Source organism: Choristoneura fumiferana, chromosome 8 (genome assembly GCF_025370935.1).
Source record: "Choristoneura fumiferana chromosome 8, NRCan_CFum_1, whole genome shotgun sequence".
NCBI classification, from domain to species: Eukaryota; Metazoa; Arthropoda; class Insecta; order Lepidoptera; family Tortricidae; genus Choristoneura; species Choristoneura fumiferana.
In genome coordinates, this window is record NC_133479.1 from 4,399,281 (window position 1) to 4,426,445 (window position 27,165).

General features: G+C 37.4%; 1 protein-coding gene across 2 annotated transcripts; it reads left to right on the forward strand.

Moving 5' to 3' along the window:
• The first annotated feature begins 766 nt into the window (after positions 1-766).
• On the forward strand, positions 767-27,165 carry LOC141430170 (uncharacterized). 2 transcript variants are annotated; one of them, XM_074090745.1, is made up of 6 exons: positions 823-1,015; positions 1,564-1,682; positions 20,446-24,008; positions 25,200-25,579; positions 26,320-26,372; positions 26,864-27,165. In XM_074090745.1, the coding sequence occupies exons 4-6, from the start codon at positions 25,448-25,450 to the stop codon at positions 27,012-27,014; spliced, it is 336 nt and encodes a 111-aa protein (XP_073946846.1). In that variant the 5' UTR covers positions 823-1,015; positions 1,564-1,682; positions 20,446-24,008; positions 25,200-25,447; the 3' UTR covers positions 27,015-27,165. The 2 variants fall into 2 exon arrangements, with proteins under 2 accessions (XP_073946845.1, XP_073946846.1); XM_074090744.1 differs by having other exon boundaries at positions 767-838; positions 20,446-25,579.

Here is a 27,165-nt window from a genome sequence, read left to right on the forward strand (position 1 = left end):
TTCTCATTAGTTTCTTACTAGTCATATTTTCTTTTGTTTCAAGAATTATTTTTTCAAATAAGCCATCTTTATGTTTATGTCTCGTAAAGTACGCATGATTGCACAATGTGTCGTCGCAAGTCTTGGAACCCTTCTTTGAGCGCATTCAAATTCAAATTATGTCCCCTTGCAAGCAGGTGTACGCTGGATCCTGTCTTTTATCTCGAATATGGATTTCCTCTTGCCAGTCTAAGTTGTTTTAGATTTAAAAAAGTTTCGAACGTAGTCTATGACCTTTAAGAACCGCCGTCGATTGTTTCGAAAACATTAAGTAATATCTGCTATTTATATTAAAGACATTTATTTTTGTTCGACGTAAGGAACAGAGTGAAGAAAGATTAATTACGTACTTTATTTACCTTATTAAAACAAAAGTATTGTGTATGCAAGCGATAGGCGCAAACTGTTCAATAAAATAGCAGAACAAAGACTGCAACTGGCATAAAAATGTCAATTAACTGGCTGACTTTAAAAAAGTTTGATACGAAACGAGTTTCAATTAAAACGAAAAAGAAACTTTAATTAAATCCAGCCATAATTTTTGCAACAGTTATTTTCGTTACGTTCGAAATTTAAAATAATAAAGCACCTGGAGAGAACCGGTCGTGATTTTTTCGCCGACACGTCTCGATTTGCATACGGGGGGTTAATTGTTCGCGATTATTTGAGCTCACGCATATTTTTAATTATTCAAGGGTTAAAAGTAATGTATTCGCCTTTTTGGAATGGGAACGTGTTGCTTTTTTTTGGCGTTAGATCTCAGTCTGTCATTGAATTTTGTGGAGTGCGGAACATGGTGGTAATTAAAATTGAATAATAGTGTTGTGATTTTAAAAACTTAGATTACTTTATGATAAGTTTCCTATTACATAACAAGTTCACGATTACTTTACAATTAAAAAGGCAACTTGAAGAATGTGTCCATCACAATGACATCTTTGCTTTAAAGTTGACTGGAAGATATCACTGAAAGCATGTACGTAGTCCATTATGTTACTTAAATTACTTTGTGTTTCATACATAATAAATAGCGTTTCCTAATAAAATTTATAAAAATTAAAAAACTCCTCGGTATAAATAAGAACTTATTAAACATTTTTACTTATTTCTATCCATTCACAAAGGAATATTCTGAAAGGAAGGTCTGGAAATAGGTATCTTGAATCTCTTCGCCTAAATCTAATAGCAATTTCTTTTCACCACTCGTTCTTTATAATGTAAGAATTTCATGAAGGAAATAGCTTTTTCATTCGATTGTCAAATAAATTTTCTCTTCATTGATATCGGGCACTGAAGGAGTTCTCATTTATCAAATACGTACGCGTTAAATGTTATAAAAGTATAAAATTAAACTTTTACCTTTAGGTAAAAATTACACAAATTATCTTGAGCTGCGTGATGTTAAGTGACGCATCTATTTTTTTTAAATGAAATCATCATTCCAAATTCAAACAACAACTGGCCACCAAGCGTAACAAATTTTAAAAAGCCGCAAAATCTAATCTTCGAAATTCGAATTTGCAGCGAAATCAGGACTAGTGATGTACCAACGGCCATGCATCACGGATAATGATTGGATTTGCCCCGCCTACATCATCAATCACTACAACCAGTGACGCCGAGTGGGTGGCGCATTGACCAGCGTAAGTTGACCTTTGACTTTGTACTACACGACCCCCTTAAAGTATTTCTTTGGTCCTTTCGAGGGGTGGTGAAGGTCATTTTAGATCGGTTCTGTCCAAATCTAGGGAGGAACGTTATTTCGCAAGGCCATTGTGTCTTGTTAGAGCCATGGTAATGTCTTGGATGGCTGAATGTAAGTAAATTATGTTTTTTTCGTGTGTCTAGGGGCTTTCTTACAGAGTGTAACAAAAACTGCCAGTGTTTTTTTATGCGATATTAGATTGTCACCAGAGGCATGGAAGTAACATTTTAAAAGTTGATATTTTTGATAAAAGATGCGAGGTTATGTAATATCGTACTTACGTATTAGGTTCCTACGAAAAAAAAAACTTTCTGGAAAAAAATTAAGATAATTTAAACGAATAGAAATTTTTGAGCTATTTTATTTTATTTTAAGAACAAGTTTAAATGAGTATGTTCAATTTTTTTGCCGAAGGTATGAAAATCGAAATACCTGCACATACTAAATACCAGGGATGTAACGGATGTGGTTTTATCGGAACCGAAAGCGGAACCATATGTTTTCAATTAAGTTTATCGGAACCAGAAACGGAATCGGAACCGAAAACGGAACCGGAACCAGAATCGGAGCCTGAATTATAGGTGGACGAGATGTTAAGGGTAGGTCTACTAAATCTGAGGGTTTATCGCGGCATAACGTTTCTGACACTCGCGAGCGTTATTGCATACAAAAACTGTCATTTGATTGTGATCGCGAGTGTCAGAAACGTTACATGATTAGCCCTCTGTTTGTTTTTGATGTACACCGCCGCCTCATGTCCAATCGCCGCGCTAAGCATTAACATCCGATATAACTTCCGTTTCAAAAGTAACGGAACCGGAACCGAAACGGATGTTTAATATCAAACGGAAGTTCCGACTTAACGGAAACGGAATCGGAGCTTCGTAATATCCTTGGTAAATACTATATACATTTTAATATAAATTATGGTGTGCATTTAAGAATAATCACAGTTAGGTTATAAAATAATGTAGTCAATATCTAAATAACATTTAATTCAGGGTGTAATCGCTTAGCGATATGAAAGATCGTGCAATTTTTTTGTGATTTCCGTTAAAAAAACTTAGTTTTCAGTCCAACACCCAATACTTAAAAAAAAAATTAGAGCGCTTATTTACTCAGATTTTTCATTTTGTACGTGATCATTGAGCTTATAATCTTTTTTTTTTAATTATCAAAGTTCATTAACCTATGAGTCTCCAAGAGGATGGGGTAATTAAAAAAAATGCATTCAGTTTGTGGTTCTGGAACTTTATTTGGATTTGCTTTTATTTAATTCTTATTTCAAATAATGACGTCCCTATGAGATTTTCAGTTATGAATGGCCAGTGTTTTGTCTGCGGCTTTTTTTATATTCATGATAATGATGGGGAACTATAGCCTCAAATATTTCCAAAACACAAGCCCACCAACATAATAACGGAGAAAAATCACCCGTTTGGGGGTGACTATCCCCGGGGAGGGGTGAGGGGGTGAAATTGAGAAGATGTAAGAAGATTACCGGCTGATGTATTACGTGACGAGGCGGGGGAGGCCTGTGCTGTAGTTGAATAAAATCTAGGCTCGAATAAAAAGACAGAAAAAGATGAAATAATCTACAGAATAAAAAAAAGGTTGTGTTGGTGCGTCTTTTTTAGGAAGGCTGATTTTCATGTACTTACTTATCATTTCATTATTGATAAATGCCTTGTTCCTTCTCCGTTTTTAAAGTTAACGATCCGATCTAGTTCATTCAATCAACTGAACTAGTTCAGTCCTTTAGTTCATTCATCACTCGTGAGATTTGAGATCTGGAAATGAATAGGAAACGTTCCGGTGTACAGTCATATGCAAAAATATAAATTCTATACCACATCGATGTTTATATAGAATACCTTTTTAGATATAAATAAACTTCAAACAGCGCCCACAAATCTGTGAACGCAATATGCTCGGAAAAATATATTTCGAGCGCACCTCGAGATATAGTATATCTTTCTATCAAACCCGAGAGAGCTTATGCTACATTAAATTTAACTTTGAAGAGCCGTCTTTAAAGTTCAATTTCGAAAGTTTCGTTTTCGACTTCGGTCATTTTGGTTGGAGAATTAGATGTTTATACATAGGACGTGTTCACTGAAGGATGAAGTCAAAGAAGGTTTGATTTTCTGTAGCTTTGCGGCTTAGATTGGTCTATTTTTTCTCTTTTTCGTGCACGTGTGCTTTAAAGGTAGCGTGTCTGATTCCTTCTCAATCAAATAAAATCCCTCCATGTGGCTAGACTGGCTAGGAAGCTGTGGATAGAAAGGCTAAACAGCTAAACAAGTATCCTTGCGAATGTGGTTGTATTTTTTATTTAAGCGTTGGCTTCTACAGTACCTACAGTCATCATCATCATCATCATCATCATCAGCCGGAAGACGTCCACTGCTGAACAAAGGCCCCCTCCTAAGTATGCCACAATGAACGACAAGTCGCCACTTCCTTCATTGATTGGGGTTTCCCGCAACTCTCAAGATGTCGTCAGCCCACCTGGTGGGAGGCCTTCGTCTTCCGGTTCGTGGTCGCCACTCGAGGACTTTTCTTCCCCAACGCTTATCTGTTCTTCGAGCGATGTCACCCGCGAGCTATGTCGGTGACTCTTCGACGAATTTCCGTATTGCGGATTCTATCGCGTATAGAAACTCTAAGTATAGCTCCCTCCATAGATCTTTGCGTGTCTCTGAGCCTCTCTAAAAGGCCAACAGTCAAGGACCACGTCTCAGCGCCATAAGTCCTCACTGGCAACACACACACCTACCAGTTAATGAAACTGAATCTCGTACCATTGTGGAACTTTTGTGCTACGCCATATTGACATTTTATACATCTGCCGAAAGAATCATAGGGAAATTGACTACGAAAAGGTCCCACACTAGTATACGATACAGTTTACTCAACTGTACACAAATATTGTCATCCTTTTTCTTTTGGAAACTGGCAACATTTTTTAAAAACTTTATAAACAGGCTAAGTGCGAGTCGCGAATAGTCCCGAAGTTCCCGGGTAGTAATGAATTTGTACTTCATTGTATTTGCTGCTTGGCTGTCGTAGTAAACAGCAGCGCTCTCTATTGCCATGATCGTGTTGAGTTTTTTTTTGGTCGTTATATCCGATATGTCGCTTTAACTGGTGTCGCTTTAAACGGTTTCGACGTATATTTTATACGGTTGCAAGAATTACCGCTAATTTTTGTAAGGGTATTTTTTAAACAACGTTAATAAAACCCACAATGTTTCTAAATTTTAATAAAATCCCACAACTTCAATTCAATTGTTAGACCGCTTTCTCAAGCAAAAGGAGCCACGGTAAAAGACTAGTTTAACTCTAGTTACATTCACTTGAATGACCACGCACAGTACAGAGCAAAAACATCATATTTTTTCGCATCGCCGCCATTTTGGAGCTCCCTTCGCGGGATTAGGCCCTATTTCCATACATATGAGAGAAGGGGCCACCCCCTTTGTAGTTGGTTTACTTTTTTACGCGGCTTTGTCTTTTTCCGGAGTCTTCCAGACGTTTCCGAAGCTTAAGACAGGCTTTGGCTTTTATTGTAGATTTAGGGCCTGTTATACTTTTTGATAAGTTACTGATATTTTATCTGGGAGGCTAGCTTTTACCCGCTGCTTTGATAAGATGGACTGTTAGATCTTAAATTATATAAAGACTTAGAGTTAACCCGCGGCTTCGCAAGCGTAAACTATTCGATCTGGTAGTTAAAAGTGAAATTCCGGGATTGTACAAATTCCCCTGAGAATTCCCAAAATATCGTGGTCTTCATTTAGGTTGTGCTAAGAACAACTGCTTAATATTTCAAGACTCTAAACCCAGCGGTTGAAATTTTAAGATTTTATCCCTATCCCGTGGGAATATTGGGATAACAAGTAGCTTGTGTTATTCTAGACGTCCAGCTACTTACATACCAAATTTCATGACTCTAAGCCCTAAAAAGTATCCTAATTTAATTTAATCCAGGTTATAAACTAACTTTTTGCCAAATTTCATCCAAATCCGTCCAGCCGTTTCAGCGTGAAGAAGTAACAAACATACTCACAAACTTTCGCATTTATAATATTAATAGGATTAGTAGGATAGAATATCGGGGTATTCGTGTGCGTTGCATGAAGATTATCTGTGCGTTTATGTCTCTAGAGTCTTTAGAGTAAAGGTACTGCGAACAAATCTTTTTTGTTTTGTTTGTACACCTGAAGAGGCAGAGAATTGGCGTATCTAGTCTTTGATATTGTTTGTACCAACAGTGTAACCCGATCCTCAAAAGTTTAAAAGAATTTGAATTTGGAAGTTCGAAATTTGAATTTTACGCTTGCCTATAGTCAACGGCCGTTATGAAGTAAATGCAGTTACTGAATATCAACAATTATGAATCGTAGACAAAAATGCAATGCTTACTTGTTGCGTGCGACAGAGTAGTAAGTATAGTTTTTTTTTTCAATGGTTGACATTAATTAACAATAATATCTTAAAACCTATACTCAGAAACGTCATAGTTGTGCAATGTGTCAGATTGACTTCTTAGCGGCCAGTCTTGTTATAAACACAACTTTCACATCATCTCAGTTTCGTGAATAGAACCTTGTTTTTTTTTAAATAACACAATTTTCCTATTACGGCCAGCACGTATTAAGCGAACCAATATATCAAGTGACGTCACGCGCAGCGCATGTGCCTGACGCGAAAATATTACGATGCATCAAAACTGCCAAGAAGCGGGGGAAAAACGAACTTGGCTGTGTTTATGAGGGGCAAGCTTCTGGCGGCTAGCGTATAGTGCCACCAGCAGGGCTATTAAGAAACTCGAAACTCGAAGTTCGTATCATACCGTCCCTCTCGCTCTCGTATTAAATAGTAATAAGTGTCAGAGGGACCGCACGACACGAACTTCGAGTTTCGAGTTTCGTAGTAGCCCTGCAGAGCTGAGGTCGCACACTTCAACTCACGTGGCACTACCGATAAAAAGTCCCAAACTATATTAGTTGAAAAACAATAAGGGTGCTTGAGTTTGAGAGAAAGAAAAGAAAGAAAAATAGTTTATTAGTTACGTCAAAAATAAATTTGTGTTTTTATCTGAATACACTTAATTGAATAAAATTAAACCGTTTTTTAGACAGCAAATGCTATACATAATTATATTATTTGTATTTTTTTTGTTTTACTAATGAAACTATTTTCTTTGAATATGAACGAATAAACATACTGGTACGAGTAAATTCACATTTAAATATATTTTATAACAGGATTCTTTCCTTGGACAACGTATTGGCATATAATGAGGAAACGTAGGCAGACTTATGAATATCTTGTCCATTGTGATAACAGCAATCTGAGCGATGTTATTATACTGGCTACATTTCCTTCTAAATTTCATTTTTTTTCTGGAAAACTGGCTTACTCTGCATTTTATTTTTATTTAGTGCTTAATTGATCGAGCAAATGTTAAGCGCGAGCGAAGCGTCTTCGTTTTAGCCTGAGGAAAAAATGTCTGTCTAGATATCCCGATATCTGTCTATTCTCCTTTACCGACCACTTCTCAATTGATTCTCGTGAAATATTTTGGGCCGATTCTGTAATTACTTATATGGATTTTTAACGATTTTTGTTCAAAATAATGTAGTCATGGAATCATAAAAGTAAAAGACAAACTCGCGGGTAAACAGCTCACAGTTCGTAGGTAATTTTATTACAAAATAATAAAATAATAATCTCATGAAATGTGACAATTACAAATAAAATAAATGCTGAATCGCATTCTCTTTTAAATTGAGCCACACAACCTTCCTATAAGACGTGCGAGGGTGGTTTTGAAAAATGCGAAGTTCTGCAGATGATGAAAAAACATAATTGTATACGTAATCATAACATATTACTAGCTGTTCCGCTGTGACAGTTAAAGTATGTAATGTCCCGCGGTAAAGAGAATTTTCAAAATTATATCAATCTAAAAAATTGTCCTGTTTATCTCAAACAAGTAGCAGAAAAAAGTTATGAAAAAGGTGATGATGGTGAACAAATTAACTTGAAATTTCCTAGGGATAAAGTAAATGTCCCAGTGTTCGACATGCTAATGCCCAATAGATGACACGTAAAATAAACACGCCAACTGCTGGGGCAGTGACCGGAACTCAGACGTTTACCTAACGTATTTTGAATGCCAATAAAAATACTGTCAACAAAAATCGCTCAAGTGCAATTTATACGCGCGCACCGAGTGTCAGTATACCGGGTGTGGCCTATAATATGAGCAAATAACTAAACTGAACAACATTAGTTCAACGACTTTTAAAAATAATTTTGATTTTGATTTTTATTAGGTACACTTTAAAAGTTTATTCGAAGAAGTAATGTAAAGCAAAATGCTTGATGTTTGTAGCGTGACAGGCGACGTCAGTTGGGTTCAAGGATGGCGTACATTGATAACAGTATTTAATTTGTATGAAAAAGGGAAAATCTAAAGACTCCATTGTTTTTAAAAGTCGCAGAACTAATGTTGTTCATTTTGACGAGTACGATCTATGTTTTAATTATTTGCTCATGTTACAGGCCACACCCGATAATTGATACCAAATGACTTAATCCCAAACTAAACAGCATACTACGTAAATACATTTATTTAAGTCTAAGACTGGATTGTATTTTTACCCGACTGCCCGGAGGATGGTTGTTCATGCAAACATTTATTCCGACTAGGGATCGAACCCGGGACCACAGGCTTCGTTTTTTTTTTCATTCACCTGGATGGCAAACAAGCAAGTGGGTCTCGTGATGATAAGAGATCACCACCACCCATAGACATCTGCAACACCAGGGGGATTGCAGATGCGTTGCCAACCTAGAGGCCTAAGATGGGTTACCTCAAGTGCCAGTAATTTCACCGGCTGTCTTACTCTCCACGCCGAAACACAACAGTGCAAGCACTGCTGTTTCACGGCAGGATTAGCGAGCAAGATGGTGGTAGCAATCCGGGCGGATCTTGCACAAGGTCCTACCACTATTCAGGTTCTCTAACCAATAGGCTATCCCGTGTCGATATTAATGTTTCATATTAATTTTAGCTTGATTTGATACTCGTTCCTGAAAAAAAAATAGTTTTGACAGGTGTAAGATATGACCGCCGTGATGGCCTAGTGGTTTGACCTATCGCCTCTCAAACAGAGGGTCGTGGGTTCAAACCCCGGCTCGCACCTCTGAGTTTTTCGAAATTCATGTGCGGAATTACATTTGAAATTTACCACGAGCTTTGCGGTGAAGGAAAACATCGTGAGGAAACCTGCACAAACCTGCGAAGCAATTCAATGGTGCGTGTGAAGTTCCCAATCCGCACTGGGCCCGCGTGGGAACTATGGCCCAAGCCCTCATGTTCTGAGAGGAGGCCTGTGCCCAGCAGTGGGACGTATATAGGCTGGGATGATGATGATGATGAAGATATGACTGATGAGAATGATGATGTTTTTTTTACCTTTTGAGGCAAGGAACTCTAAAAATAAAATAATGGCGATTTACGAGTTGCAAACATATTTACCTATTTCCATAAAGGTATGACACGACATATGAAGCTATCAATAGTCGCGATACGCTTTATACACATAAGACTAAGCACCCATAAAACACCCCCACAAAGAAAAAGTAATGCCAAGGAATCAGTACCAACTACTATCACGAAATTACAACCCTGCTGTGTCACTTAAACCTTACCCAACACATTATAAGGAGCAGAATAGACTGCGCATAAAAATCCGAAATTGGATTTTTCTTACGAACAAAATTTCAACCCTGGCGGGGAACGGTAGGGTTGTTTTTCAGTTGAACGCCGTACCCTCGCGTAAGTTAAGGCCCTAGTAATACGAATGACGATGCGAAGTTAGTGGAAAGAAAGGGGGGTGTGGGATAACGAGGGGGTGGTGAGGGGTTGCCCCCCTGTTTCGGGTTTTCAATAGATGTTTGAGAGTTACGATAGAAAGCAGACAGGTGTAAATGTTGGATATTACGGGCGTGTAGAGTTTTAGCGATTTTTTTTTGAACCCCTAAAGGGGTGTTTTAAGTTTGGAGAGTGTTTGTTTTTTAGGCGGCGCTGAGTCCTAACGGATCCACTGATTTAGAAGTTTTTAACTTGCTACGTACTTTTACTTTTGAGTAGCAGGATATTTTTTGGCAGATATTGTCGAGATCAATCGAAGATATGTTTACACTTTACATCGTATTTGAACTTTCGTATACCTATGTAGTAAAATTGTCAGACGGCAGACAGAGACAAAGTACTAAAGTGGTAATGGTAAAGTGTAAAGATATCTCTGACCTCGACTGTACTATTATTGTACGTAATAGAGTATTTATACTTAAATGAAACCTATACACATTTTTTTTAAAGATATCGAAAAAATAAGCTCTATCAACAATCCCTTTTTCAGCCCTAATAGGGAACCTAATTAGCCCCAAAATTATCTTTTATGTTATAACAGGCAATTAATTGTCAAAATATAGCTTTTTTAAATTTTGAACTCTGTATGTAGTCTCGAAAGTCGATTTTAAGTTGTGCCATTGGGTGCATTTCAAGTGGATTTGATTAATGCAGGCATTATTTTTTTGTATGAAAGCTGTCGTTGTATTGAAGGTTGAAAGATGTTCAATGGAAGGTTGATATTAGATACTAATTAGGTAAAAATAATGGCTAAGTGAATTTTTTACATGACAGGTCGACGAGGGATATGTTTTCCGAGCGTATGTATGTAATATGTATAATATGTATGTCAGTTTTTTGGGTCCTGTCTGTAGCCTAAGCGGCTGGCCGGTTTTCAACAAATGAGGTATCATTCGATTCATCGAAGCTGTCAAAGTGACATAGGGTATTATATAATATATTTCAAAATTGTGTTCAACCAAAAAAAAAGTGATGATTTTTTATTATTAACTATGATAGTGTGTAGATTGCTGTATAGTCTTTATTGTATACGTTTTGTTATTATAATTTTGTTTCCATGACGGAAAAACATTTCCTTTTTATTTAATCCTTAATAGGCCTATGTCCAGCAGTGGACGTCTTTCGGCTGACATGATGATCATAATGATGATGATATTGACTCTGGATCGTATTAAAAAATATTTTTACCGAAAACTTACTGTTTGCCTAGCTTTTGTCAGCATCGGTCTGTGAAAAATTGGTTTATGGCTATCCCTTGGGAACTTTGCAATTTTCCTATTTCGATGCAGTTTATTTTAAATGAAAGCGAGTTTTTTTTTTCGGTGGTCCTTAGCTGTGTTTCATCAAAATCGCTCCAGCTGTTTTTGTGATATTAAACTTTAAAATGACAATGTCGAGGATTTTTCAACTTTTATAAGTTAGGTCAAGATTCGGAAACGGAAATATAATTCCGTTCACTTTCCAAGGTATGCAGATTTCCTTACACCGTCAAAAAACTAGGCTACCACGGCTTATCCGACTGCCCGAAAGAGGGTTACTTCTGACTAGGTTACCATGAATGGAGACAGCAATCACAACTTACAACTTTTAATTTTTTAAAGCAACAACTTTACCAGCTCAGAGGGTGACATCCTGTATAAATTAAGGGGAAAAGCGCCCCCGCTAAATACCGGTGTGCCCCTAATTAGGCGTATTGCCCCAGTTTTAGTCCGGGGCAATGGGGCAACGTGCCTAATTGAGAAGATAGAGTTTTTTTTACTATAAACACTTAATTCGCTCAGCCGCGATGCGGGACACTCTCGCGCGTGTGTTCATGTAGTGCCTTCACCTTCACACTGTAAAAACACACGCAAATCACGCAAACCCAACTATCATTACCACACTACGGTGGCGCGTTTCGAACTCAACCAGAGCTCATCTTCAGAGCAACACCATGCTACCAGATGTTACCACCTCAACATGCATATTTTTCGAGCTATGTCGCTAACTAGTTCTTCGGCGAATTTCCCTATCCCAGATTCTATCTCTCTACACCGTGTTTTTTTTTGATATCCGTTAACTTCAGCAGACGACTCAGTTCATTGATATGAACTATATGATAATTAAGTTTTACGCGAAATTTAAAAAAATATAAATCTAAAAATAAAAATCTTTTTTTCTTACATATAATAGCTTCACATTCATTGTTAATTGTTAAATTGTAAAATAAACAAACTTGACAATGAGGGCTATCGTTTTTTGTCTCACTAGATGGCGCACTGTTGCGTGAGGTTTTTAAGTGTGGCTTTCAAAGTCTGTTATTACGGGCGGGAAAACAAAGTTTAGATTAAAATCATATTTAATACACCTTAAAACCGTACCTTAAAAATATCGAGCAACCACAGTGTGGCACAGTCCCGTTTTGTTCGGAAAAAAAGGGAGGACAAAAGTTTCAAAAAGACAAAACTGTCCCAAAACACATACATTCATTGCCCCTAACGCATAATTGCCATAATTAATTTCAGATAATGCAAAATATTCACAAAATTATTCTAATTATAAATAAACCCGCGTAGCTCACCCAAAAACTATGAGATTTGACATTTCGGAGACCTCACGCTACATTAGCGCCTCTAGCGGCGAATTCATACGCGATAGCCCTCATTGACATTGACGTGACACATCATAAGAGAGGCTTTAAAAAAATCCACACATATTGAACTTTCTTTTGCTAAATATGTGTGAATTAAACACATACCTTAAGTTATGGACTTTGAAAAAAATTCATAAATTAAGGACCTTTACGCTGTTTTACTTAACTCTTGATTATCTTGTAAACAGTAAGAGTTAGGCCACTAGAGTCTTAGAGAAATTAACTTAATATGACCTGTAGATTGTACCCTTAAAGTTAACGGATATCAAAAATAACACGGTGTATAACTCATTGCGTGACTCTGAGCCTCAACTCAGCAGCAGTCAAGGACCGCGTTTCCATGACAACTGTTAAAACTGTTAACCCTTTCATTATATTTCTACCGGTATCTGTGGAAAATCGGTTTCGGGCAAAAACATTTTTCGGTCAGCATTACTGGTTACTAACTGTCGACCTCCCTTTTACTCGCATTATTTTGCGCATGTGTGATCTTTGTCTTAAAACGGAAAGAAAGGTATCATCTGACAGTTTAATTGTCCATTACATTGTTACTGTAATCGTAAACGTAATCAACTAACTCAGTTAATTAACTTTAATTTGTTTTTTCAATACCTAATTAAGTTAATGGTCAAATTTGCGAGCGCTTATAGGTTGTACGAAAGCATTGTTGAATATTGTCTTCACTTACAAGTGTTTGTTTTTATATATTGTAGCTTTGTTTATGTATATGTATGCCAAGCCATAGAAAAAAAGTTTCGTAGTGTTCAAAAAACATAAATAGGTGCGCGATACCTATAATAATATATAAGTATGTTTATATTTTCGTTATCAAGAAGGTATAAATTAATGAACTTAAATTTATGAATAACATAATATATGAATTTCAGATGAAAATTATTTGTTACTTTTTACACTAAGACGGCTGGACTGAATTTCGTATACGAAATTCCGATATCTCAACCTCCTTGTCTAGAAATAAAATTCCTCTCGGGTGTTGTTTATGTAACTCAGGACGTTTTTAAACCTAGATTAAAAAGCCTGCAAGTGGACGTAAGAGACCAGGATTTGTTTTTTGGAAATTTCGTGGATTATTTATAAAGGTAAATCCTGCTAACTCAACTTCAAGATGCAGATACCTAATCGTTCACATGAACAAAGCCGTAGGTAAAAGCTAGCTTAAAATGAGTATCGCGTTCCAAATTCAAACTCGCCAACCGTCATAAAATGGCTTCTACACACACTTCCGAAAAATCAATTTAACTCGAAAAAAACGTATCATATTTTCCACCCCACGCCGCGGTGCGATAGAGGGAAAGGGATGCAGATATATTTTTACCCCGGTTAGAAAGAAATGGGAGACAAACAAAAAATTTAGCAGGAAAAAACATGGTTGCGAAAAAAACGTAGGGGTTCTGAAGTGGCACATTAGTGGGGTAGCGAAGATGAATAATAGCGGCCCTACGAAAAGTTTTAACATATTTTGGAAATATAAGACCGCTGTCAAGCACTGGCTGCCTACATTATGTTTCTATTTCGTATAATAAAAAAAAACAAGGATCGAAAACAGATTTTCGACTAATTTATGGAATCAGGCGTTACTTTGCGGATGTCCATTCAATGAACTGAAACAATAAATTACTTTGCTTACCCGCGATCTTTATGATAAGAAGCGAGAAATGTATGTTCATGCAGTTCCCATCTATCACCACCACCACACTACACTGACGCGTTTCGAACTCAACCGGAGCTCATCTTCAGATCAACACTACCGATCACCATGTTTCCAGATGTTAGACTCAACATCTGGTAGTCCAGCATAGGAAAAAGAAAGTGAAAGTGAATAGGGCTCTTTCAGATATAAGGGATCCTGAGTCCTTATAGTAGGTACGCTTTGTAACCTCCGAAGCAAAAATAGGGTGTTATACTGTCTGACTGTCTGTAAATAGAATAGACTAGAAATGACTTTATTCATCCACAACACAGAATAGCATAACAAGATTAAATTAAATCTGCCTGTTTGTATGTTTATATTATGTGGCATCGTAGTTCTCAAACGCATGGACCGATTTCAATGCGGTTTTTCACGTGAAAGCGAGTTTCTTTGCGGTTGATCAATGTTGTCGTTTTTAAGATATTTAAGTTCGAAATGATAATATCGGAGGTTTTAAAAAATCTAAGTGGTGATTCAAGTATATTTACTTACAATAAATTGTTTTAAATTTTCGGATGTTCATTCATTGTTATTATGTAAGAACAATAAGAAATGTAATAAACTTATGAATTCAGTTCAGATTGAATAATAAATCGTCTCTGTTCTTAATTAACTCAAAAAGTACATAGGTAAGTAGTCGTTTTTCTTGCGTCGTTGTTTTGTTACAATAAAAGTAATGAGTAGTACTAGTATTAAATACATTCATTTTATGACTACAAAACATAACGTTACATCTTAAAACAACTAAGTATCCAAAAAAACCGTACCAAAACACCTGGCCAAAGCCGACATTAAAACACATAAACAAGTCAAATATATGGTTTACTATAAAAATCATTTTAATCCACATTTTACGATATTTTTATGACATTTCAGAATTAATGGCTATGACACCTAGATAATGGTCATTATTTTTTTATGACAGCCATGTCATAATTTCAACTTTTATAAGAACTTAATTAGCATCAGTATATCTTTATAAGTAATTAAATACGCCATTATAAAATTATGGGACGGCTTAATTACTCAGATAGAGCAGGTAAGCGACCCCCAAACTTCATCATCATTTTAATTTATTAAATCAGGCGTTACTTTAGGGAGGTCCATATCAATGGACTAAAATCATTTTTTTGCTCACCCGCGACCTTATGATAGCTAAGTGAATGCAAGATATGCGTGTTCATGCAGTTCCTAGGTACACACTGTAAGAACACACACAAATCACACAAACTGTGTTGATGTGTTGTATGTTGTGTTTAACATCTGGTAGCATGGTGTAAGGTTGTGTTGCTCTGAGGATGAGCTCTGGTTGAGTTCGAAACGCGTCAGTATAGTGTGGTGGTGGTGATAGATGGGTTTGTGTGTGTTCTTACAGTGTAGAGGTAGGTGGAGGAACTGCATGAACACGCATATTTTTGCATAAACTGAGCTTTCATAAGGTCGCGGGTGAGCAAAGAAATTATTTTAGTTCATTTATCATCATTATCTCGACAATTATACGTACGACTGCAAGCCACACGCCTCCACGCAGAATTAAAGGTCTTGGGACATTGTTCCCACGCGGGTCCAGTGCTTAGGAACTTAACACAAACCAATGATCTTCGCCAATGAGTGCAGTTTGCCTCACGATTTTTTCCTTCACCGTATAAGTCACGATAAATATCGTACAGTCGAGTTAATTTTGTGAGCAAAAATTCTGAACACGCTTTTACGCCGTTAACAATAGAGTCGTGTTCATATATTTGTAATCAAATTTTTGCTCACAAGTTTATGAACTCGACTGTACATGAATTCTGACAAACTCAGAGTGTCAAGCAGCGCGGGTACACAACATGTACTATATAGGCATATTTTATTCAACGGGTGCTTATTATGTACCATACAATTACATACACACTGTCAGCGTAAATATAGTTTTATTCAAAACCTATGTGAAACAGATAATAACCTTCTATAGCGTCAACAGCGTTTTAAAAATTAAATGAATAGAGCTATAAGTACTGCTGTGGTTAGGGCCGCAGTACACTGGTCAGTTTACGTAGCAACTGTTCTACTGTCAATAGCAAAATCAATTAGATATGTTTTCTCGGTTATGTCTTTGTCATTTTTTGTTTGATTGTTGATAATCTAACTACCTAACAGACTAAGGGGCTGTTTCACCATCCATTGATTAGTGTTAACTGGCGGTTAGGTGTGATGCCGTCTCTATTTGTTTTGTTCGAATAGACGGAGACGGCATCACATTTAACCGCCGGTTAACGCTAATCAATGGATGGTGAAACAGCCCCTAAATAGTATTTTATTACTTTACGAGACAGCGGAATTGATCCAATTACATTATCGTTGAATGTACACTATATGATGTGAAATCATGTAGGTAGATAATTTTGGAAGCCGTGGGGGCCGAGTGGTTTGACCTATGGCCTCTGAAGCAGAGGATCGTGGGTTCAAACCCCGGCTCGCACCTCTGAGTTTATCGAAATTCATGTGCGGAATTACATTTGAAATTTACCACGAGCTTTACGGTGAAGGAAAACATCGTGAGGAAACCTGCACAAACCTGCGAAGCAATTCAATGGTGTGTGTGAAGTTCCCAATCCGCACTGGGCCAGCGTGGGAACTACTGCCCAAGCCCTCTCATTCTGAGGGGAGGCCTGTGCCCTGCAGTGGGACGTATATAGGCTGGGATGATGAGATAATTTCAGCGATTACAACTACTGATAACTTAACCAACGAAAAGTTGGAAAACCCCCAACTTTGTCACTGAGCTTTGAGTTCAATTTCTCAAAAACGGCTGAACCGATTTTGATGAAAGATGTTTAAGAACCATTGCTAGATAACCTGATTTCAAATAAATAAAACTGCTTTTAAATCGGTCCACCCGTTTAAGAGCTACGGTGCCACAGACAGACACACGCACACACAGACACACAGCGGCAAACTTATAGCACCCCTCTTTTTGCGTTGGGGGTTAAAATAGGTGTAATTCATAAATATAGTGTCCAAGTCGAACAAAAACTTACAAAAGATAACAAAAAATACCTATTCATAATGTACGTTTGAGGAAAAGATAGTTTGAAAAGTTGCCAGTTTCAGAACTTTTATTTCCAATAATATAAACTTAAGTTCGCGAGGATATGAGAAAAGTTTGTTGAACTCTTTCTTTATCACACGGAGTCTTCCATACGTAAAACTATGAGCGTTTTTGTCGTTTTTATAAACTTGACACGGAAATGTATATTAATGCACAGACTTATTTTAGTCTGTTTAACTATTTAATTAATTATTAATAATAATAAATATCAAGGGACAATTCACACCAATTGACATAGTCCCAAAGTAAGTTTAGCAAAGTTTGTGTTATGGGTACTAAGCAACGGATAAATATAATTATATAGATAGATACATACTTAAAAACATATTATTATTAAACACCCAAGACCCAAATATCTGTCCAGACAAGGGAATCGAACCCGGGACCTCAAGCTTCGTAGTCAGGTTCTCTAACCACTAGGCCATCTGGTCGTCTAAAACCATACTAACTATTGTCTGCGAATTCGTCTACAAAAAAATTGTTTATCACTATACCTACCGCGGGAGCTGTGTATTTTGCTGAAATAACTGGAAAAAGTTAATAACCCCCGACATTGAAAGAAAGAAAGAAAGAAATATTTATTTGGTTCCATCAGTATTATTATTATTATTTTCTTTGTAATTATTTTGTTGAAAAAATGACTTTCTGCACTGCCAATTCTTGCGACGCATTCTTCTTGGCAATGATGGTCTTTCCGAAAGCGCTGGTAGTTTGAATAAAAAACCGGCCAAGAGCGTGTCGGACACGCCCAGGATAGGGTTCCGTAGCTATTACAAAAAAAATCGAATAATATTTTTCTAAGGATTTCGTATCGTGTACGGAATCTTCCAAGTTTAAGTATATTTTATACCTTAGGCTGCTATTTACTCTTAAACTACTAATAATTCTCAAGCAATCTTAGCCGCTATAATTTTCCTTGTAAATTTGATATAATTACTACCATTCTGATTTTTTTTTCAAAATTTTCCTCCCAACAGTTTAGATTTTAGAAGGGGGGAGGACTTTAATGAAAATTTGCGCTTTAAAGTTGAATATTTCGCAAACAGATCACTAAATAGAAAAATTGTCTTAGCAACCCCTCAATAGTTTTAAAAGACCTATCCAACGAGACCCCACAAGATCACCCCCACTTTACGTATACGGGAGGTACCCTAAAAAAAAATTTTTTACTTTTTTTTTATTGTAACACTGTCGGCGTGACTGATATGTATATTCATGCCAAGTTACAGCTTTCTAGTACTAACGGTCTCTGAGCTTACCCGCGGCAGACAGACATACAGAGAGACAGACGGACAGAAATGGCGAGCCTATTAAGGTTTCCTAGTTCATCAGTCAGTCAACATACAGAAAGATCGACAGATATTGGAGTAAACTTATAACACACCTCTTTTTGCGACGGGGGTTAAAAATATATCTCAACCATTTAGTGCACAGTACACACTGACCCTAACAACTCGCGTGTCCACAGTTATCAGTTAAGTTCCAACGGTTAACCATCAGACTCACAATTAACTCGAATTAACTATTCAGATGGGAGATAGGCGAATGCAAATTAACTGACAAAAACCCGGTTAATGGTTAACGCAGTATAGGTGTTGGTCGAGTTTTATGGCGAGTTACGCGCCGTGACGTTTATGGGGTTAAGATACAGTGTATATGAATAAATAAATAAAATAAAAATAAATAAAAAAAACCTTTATCGCCACAACTTAAAATTACATAAAATTACACATTGTTCAAAAAATAAAAAAATGTGGGAGAAAAATAAAAATTTGGGACAATGGGTCCCCAGTCTCAGCATATGAATGCTATGTACAGTCGAACAAATTGAATCATGACCCAGGTTGGAACCTTTTAATAATCAATTTCACTATAAATAAATAAATATCATGTACGGGACAATTCACACCAATTGACCTAGTCGCAAAGTAAGCTTAGCAAAGCTTGTGTTATGGGTACTAAGCAACGGATAAATGTAATTATATAGATATAGATACATACTTAAATACATATTAAACTATCATAATTCTCAGCAATCATAATTTGATTGCTTAGTAGCGACATCTCTTGTCTGGGTGAGCGGTTGGTTCCGAAAGAGTGTGACGTCTCTCGATGAGAGCGGAACATAGATGTCGCTAGTGCTGCTGCATAAGTAGCGTAGTAGAAATAAGCAACCTGAGATATGTATGCATAGGAAAAATTCGTGTCTAGATTCCTGTCCAGCGGTGGTGTAGGGGTTATAGCACGCAGCACGGATTGCTGAGGACCTGGGTTCGATTCCCAGCGCTGGTCTCTTTTTCTGGTTTTTCTGTGCATCCATGTCTCAGTTTTTATTTTCGATACATATTAAACACCCAAGACCCGAGAACAAACATTCGTATTTTTCATACAAATATCTGCCCCGACACGGGAATCAAATCAAACCCGGCACCTCAAGCTTCGATGATTTCCTAGACAAAAGTATGAGATGTCAACATAACATTAGTAGCACAAAGGTTCCATCCTGGCTTATGATTAAATAAATAAATAAATAAATTAGATACATCAGTTGAATTGGAATTCCGGGATTTTTCAAAATTCCCGTGGGAATTACATCGTGGTCATTATTGACGTCGCATTATAAAGAACAGTGCCAAATAACAAAACACACACACACATTCGTTTCAGTTCGTTTTTCGCACGCCAGTGGAATCTATATGTACAGTTGAGTCAGTCAGCGAGAAATTTTTGATCAAAAATATGTGAACGACTCTATTATTAACGGCGCAGAAGCGTGTTAACATATTTTTGATCAAATTTTTGGCTCAGAAAATACCTAAAATTGCTAAAAGTGGCTCCGAAGCGGTAACGTTTCGTGTGCTCTGCCTAAGCCATTTGGGAATACAGGCGTGATGTTTGTGTGTGTGTGTGTGTGTGTTTTTGCTCAGAAATTTAAGAACTCGGCTGTACAAGTACAGTTGGTTGCACACTATGCGTATCAACGCCCAAGACATGTAGATACTAATCTCGTCCGGAGTAACCTTACTTAGATATTTAGAAACTCTGTCGATCCCTAACTGGTTGCTCCTCTCATCCACTCAAAGGTTGATTGGTAGAGATCCCTCAAAGGGATAAGTCCGCCTTTGTACAAGTACTTATCTCAAAGTTTTACTTTTGTGTTTTGTTTCTTTTCTTTTGTACAATAAAGATTTTGCATACATATTATGTACTGCAGTCTTCACACCAAATTTTCATATTTGAAAAATCTATCATTTTTTTAAGCAAACATTCATCTAAAAATAAGTAGTCATAGCTTTTTGTTTTCTCTTTTCAGATGTCATCTCCGTTTATGAAAATTATCTCAATGTCGATCTATGAGATGGATCAACCAAATAAAATCAGCCGTGGACTCTCTCTTGTACTTGTACGCATGCGCAAGAAAGCAAAATGAGGCTAGTGGCAGCGCACTAGTGAAGCGGATTACAAACAGAATGACGAAGAAGAAATACTCTGTCAAGAGTTAAAGGAAGAACACGGCTACGATTTAATGAACGCTCAGAAATCGATCCTTCATCATCCCAGCCTATATACGTCCCACTGCAGGGCACGGGCCTCCTCTTGAGAGGGCTTGGGCAGTTGTTTCCCACGCGGGCCCAGTGCGGATTGGGAACTTCACACACACCGTTGAATTGCTTCGCAGGTTTGTTGTGCAAGGTTTCCTCACGATGTTTTCCTTCACCGTAAAGCTCGTGGTAAATTTCAAATGTAATTCCGCACATGAATTTTGAAAAACTCAGGGGTGCGAGCCGGGGTTTGAACCCACGATCCTCTGCTTGAGAGGCCATGTCATAGGTACCACTCGGAATCGATCCTTAGTACCCAACAATCCCGTTATTTTGTAGGCATTATCAGGCTGATGTATCCTGGGCAGATACGTAGGTATTTAAATAAGTTTTGAAGTAAAATGTTTAGTTTAGTTTATTTATTCACTCAACATAACAATTACATTATATACATACATTAAGTCAGATTATATAAGAATTTATGCTGAGATCGTCAAAACTTATAAAATTAAGCAAAGATAAAAAATAGTAAAACACGTCAATGTCAAAATGAATTAAATTCATACCCAAGGGGGAATTGTCAAAAAATCAAATTATTAATTATGTCAATGAAAAGTACAAAAATAACTATAAATAAATGTTATCTCAAATAGGGGTCGTCATATTTACAAAGTAAATTTAATTTCAACATATTTACCAATATTCAAATAATGTCAAGAAAATATTATGTTCGAAAATTCACTTACAGAATACAGAGGGTCATATCATACATGGCTTTACACGCGGCGACCGAATGCCTCTTCGCTCAATGTAAGCTCAGTTTACAATACCAGCACTATATACCGGCACGTTAATGACGTATCGAAATTACCGATCTTATACAGAAACTGACTTATTTTAGTACTTAGTAGATGCACTACACATTATTAGGCTAATTTCCACCAGAGATGTCCGTGGTTGTGTTGAGAGAAATGTGTTTTTCATGAACCAATAGAAACAGTTAATTTACCTCGGCTCCGCTCACCTGTTTCCACCAGAGATGTGCTGAGCGAGGCTAGGTAAATGAAGCGTTTCTATTGGTTCATGATAAACACATTCCTCGCGCCACATCCTCGCAAATCACTGGTTGAACCATGGCCTTAGGCTCGTGCAGTATCTACCATGCTCACAATACTGAAAGAAAAATTGGCAAATAATCGAAAGTGTGGTGTAGATATACCTTAGTAACTTCTGTCAGTACACTCTGACGTCTGTCAGGTTTATTTTTAATTTATGTTTCTTTGGAAATGTCACATTGATTGTAATCGCTCTCCGTGCGCTGAATACAAGGTTTTTATTGCCTTCATTTGGTATAATTTTTGGATAATGCCCTAATCTTGTCAAATAACAAGTTATATTTACGATCAAAGCTTAATCAGTCTTTTTGTAGAAAAATAGAATTTAGTATTTTTATTATCTCGAAACAATCTCCGGAATTACGGTCTCACTTATACATATTGTAAGTAGGTTCTGGAAGTTTGTGAGAGCTCGTGTCGTGTCCATCTTGTTTTTCTTGATTTTTGTTAACTTCTACAGACGGCTCAATTCATTGATAGAACTAATTACCTAATTACCAGGTAGGACATTGAAAAAATAAGTTTTTTTTTTCAAATTTCAAGTCGATGCCATTAACCGTTGAAGAGTTCCGTCCTGCGGAGAAGATCCTGGCCGGACTACCAGGATGTCGCTACCAGATTATTGTATTGTCACGCTATTTACAATAGTATGCCATAAGTCAATCTGACTACTGGAAGTCGGTCGAATTTAACTTGCAAGATTTGACTACAGACAGGCAGACAACGGGATAGGTGAAACTAAAAAAAAACTTGTAAAACGTGTACTAGATGAAAAGTAAAACACGGCGAACACATGTATGGAGAAAACAATTTATATGATTACTAAAAGAGTTGACCCCAAAAAAATAATTGCAAATAGGTTTAAAAACTTCATTAGCTCATAATGATTCTAATTATGTAAGGCACTACTGAAAAACTTTTGAAATAATGCATAAACTTGAGGATTTTTCGTAACATGGACATAAGGGAAAAATGAAATGAGTGAATTTCCCAAACAACTAAAAATCGCTGAACATACACAGGGGTTAAATCGATAGCTTTTGAGCTGCTCTATCAGCTCTCAACAGTTTGTCGTTGGTTTCTGGGACACCCAGTATAGGCCGTGATGATGGTGATGATAATAATGGGGGTAGATTAGGAATTTCCAACAGTGAAATTTTGTCGCATGGTAAACATCGCACGCGCTGCGCTGTTGTTAACGTTTGTGACATTTTGATTCGAGAATAACGCCAAAACTGGGTGATAATGATTAACATTATCATATCAGCCGAAGGCCGTCCATTGTTGAACATAGGCCTCCTCCATAGACCTCCAGTTGCTTCGGTTGGCAGCGGCCTGCATCCACCGTGAACCCGCGGGCTTAACCAAGTCATCTGTCTGTCTTGTTGGATGTCTTACGCTTAGCTCGCCGATCCGCAATCTTCAATTGATCACTTTTCGGCCATAACGGCCAACTGCTCCATGCTATATGGCCTACCTATTGCCACTTAAACGACCTTATTCGCTTGGCAATGCCGGTGACGCTATCGTTCATCTATGTACTAGTATCTCCTCATTTCTGATTCGATCCCGTAGAGAAACTCGAGCATTATGGCCCTCTCGATACTACGCTGAGCAACTCTGTCTGTACCTACCTATTTAGAAGGCCTATAGTGAAAACCTACGTCTCGGATCCATATTTCATCACTAGCAACTAGCAACCCACACTGGTTGGAGACTTTCGTCTTGAGGCACTGAGGAATTTTGGACGAAACACTGGGTACCTTCGTCTGTAATTTCTACCAAATGTGTTATTCTCAAAGAAAAATGTCGCGTACGCCAACTACGTAATGCGTGCGATGTTTATCGCGCGACAAACTAATTGCACCATTGTGGAATAGTCGTAAAGCAACGGCACAGTTTTTATTATAGTTTTTTATACGTCCTTTTGTGCGTGCTTGTTAATAGTGGACGCGTGAAATCCAGTTCTTTTGTTTAATTATCGATTGATTCAAGCGATACTTTAAGGATGTATTCATCAAAAGTCGGCAAAAACCCTTATAGGATTACTTTGTAGTTAGTCCATCCATCAGTCTGTCATGGCCTTTTTTCACATGTATGCGTGAAGGCCTCAAGCTGAAATTAATATCAAATACCTACTCAAGTCTGGTACTCTTTGTAGCAGTAAAAAAAACAACCTTCTATGTCAAGGGAATCGAGAGATACAGTCATTAAAAAAGGTATGGTTTTAACATATAATCTTCTGCTTGAGAGACCTAAGATTAAACCACTGCATGGCTAACACAGCTTATTTTTTAGGAATTCGTCTAGCAACAATGCAACAATGCTTTCGCCTATCAACGAAACAGAAATATAAGCTAAAAAAGTCTAATTAAAAAGGTCTTCTAATTTTGTAACTGGCTCTTACACTATTCCTAGCTCCGTGCTTCTAACGGTGGTCGATTCTAAAACTCGACTTTTACGAGCCATAAATTAAAAAATATAATCCAATCGTGATATTTCGAGCGTTAGATAGAGTGCACGATATATTCATACGATACCATCTCGATTTGAGCTAAGTTTGTGTATTGTTTCTATTCATACACACAATTTATAACCACGATTATTATCGAGGTGTTATAGCTGGCAGTTACCGTTGTGCATGACACATTACTCAGCTTTTTGGTAGTGAATTTATTCATTTTTTACTTAACCACTTTTACGGAATTTAAGGCAAAAGTCCGAGTCTTCGACTCTAATGTACAATAGATGACACCATCCTCCACTGTCTATGGTTAATGACATATTATAAAATTAATGACAACTATTCACAGACAGGAACAGTGACAAGCACTCGTACGTTAAACGCACGAATGCTAAATATTGATAAATTCTTTCATTGATGTCACTAACATTAGCACACCAAATGATTCGGATCAAATCTCATGTCCACCAGCGATTGAGATTTAGAGATTTTATTCTTAATTTAATTATTTTATTCTTGCAGGTTGCTACCACCATCTCGCTCGCTAATCCTGCCGTGAAATAGCAGTGCTAGCACTGTTGTGTTTCGGCGTGGAGAGTAAGACAGCCGTTGAAATTACTGGCACTTGAGGTATCCCATCTCAGACCTCTAGGTTGGCAACGCATCTGCAATCCCCCTGGTGTTGCAGGTGTCTATGGACGGTGGTAATCTCTTACCATCAGGAGACCCACTTGCTCGTTTGCCATCCAGTCAAATAAAATAAAAACCCGTGGACGCAGTAAATAAAAAGTAGCTATACTTATTCATAGGTACTAAATTTCATCTAAATCCGTTCAACCGTTTTTACGTAAAAAAGAAACAAACATCCATCCATCCTTACAAGGTTTCACGTATACGATACTAGTAGGATAGATAGGGTTTAATTCTAATTCTAATTATTATTTAGAAGCCTGTAGAGGTGTCCCACTGCTGGGCAAAGGCCTCCCCTCATGTCTTCCACTCTACCCGTTCTTGGGCGATTTATGACCAGCTGCGAAGAAAGGAGTCCAGATTATCCCGCCATCGACGCCTGGGTCTGCCACGTCGCCGAAGTCCGTTTTGTGGTATCCAGTCTGTGGCTATTTTAGCCCACCTATTGGGTTCCATACGGCTGACGTGGCCTGCCCAGTCCCATTTCAGCCTGGCAGTCTTGGCATGGCACCCACATCAGCAGTGCGTGTTTTGGAGCGCAATATAGTGTTCCGGATCCGGTCAACCCGTTTCACTCCCAACATACTGCGCTCCATTGCTCTCTGGCAAACCTTCAATTTGGTCTTCTGTAACTCAGTAAGTGACCATGTTAATTCTAATATAACAATAAAATACGACGGAAGCGTTTGTAACCCAACTCACTCAACTCACGAATGCACATGCTCCGTTTTTTACGTAAAAGTACTCAATTACTCGTTTCAATTTACGACAAAAAAAATCTTGGGCCATTAAAGATTATCTCGGAATCATCGTTTAACAAACTGTTAACGTGAGGCAGTTAAATTTAACCCCAAATTACGTCATATTCATTAACTTTGGGCAGGGGACCGTTTTTGAAAATAAATACGTTGATTTTAAACTCTAAGTTTGAACAGGAAGGCTCAAGTTTGAGAGCGTTTTCCAGTAATTCGTTTTACCCTAATAGAAATACCTTTAAAACAGGCAAGGAATAAGATTATTATTATGTCAGTTTGGACAAGCCTGGCCTTTTTGGGACTCGAAACAGTCAGGTGCAAGTTTTTTATTGGATCAGCTAAGATTCCGTATACTTATTTTTATTGCAATTATAGCAACTAATTGAGGTTTTGATTTATAATCATGGTTGCTATTTCAAACTAACACTTATTTTATGTGAACATTCGAATGTTCTTTGGTTTTGCAATACAATTAATTTATAATTTCTAATTTGTATTGATTTAATATAGTGCCCCACCTTACTTGTGTACTGATTTCACATAATACATTTCTGTTTAAACCATCCATAGTAAAGCTTCAATTAATACAGTTTTTGATTAACCATTTTTTTATGATTTCAGACGTGTGCTACGCCGCAGGCATTGTACCTTCTCGTTAATCGGAACTTCACAATGTGAGCCCCATTCCAAGCTAAACACATAAATCTATCTAAGGTTTTCATTATGGTCAGCCAGAAGACGTCCACTATTAAACAAAAATCTCCCCCTTAGAACGCCACAGTGAACGCCAAATAGCTATAGCTTAGCGTTTAGAATTTACTGCCATTAAAATCTTGCTTGCCAGTTTCTGGTTAAATGTGTGAAACATGAACAACTTTATTTCCATTTTTATGTATCACATTTTATGCAAAATAAACATTTGTATTTGTATTTTTGTATTTGCTACCACCAGTGCCCACAACTCTGGCGATGTCTTCGTTCCATCTATTAAGAGGTCTGCCAACGGTATGCTATGACCTTCAGATCGTTGCCACCACCTGTGGGAATAGACTCCAATACAGAGATTTCTCTCCAGGCAGATTTTATTCCGTGGGGACCCAAGTCTGAAGGGAGAGAGATGGAAGTTCAATGCAGGATGAATTAGTTTTACATTTTTTTTTTCAAGATTTCAAGATTTGGCGCTAACGGTCGCCATCAACGGCAATCTGTGCTACGAGAGATGTGTGGTGGTTTTCCCATCGTCCCCACGGAACCTTAATCTCTTACAAGGCAAGGGCGTGAACACGAAATTATCGCATTCACTGCGCATAACTTAGCATGCTAAGCCCTTATAAATATTTAACGAAAAAACTATGTAATTAATGGGTTTTCGAGTAATCGTGTTTTTACCCAAAAACGTTGGGAATTGCCCAAGATCCCTATCGTGATATCAGAGATCTTTTTTTCCGATGTGATGTTTTGAAAGCA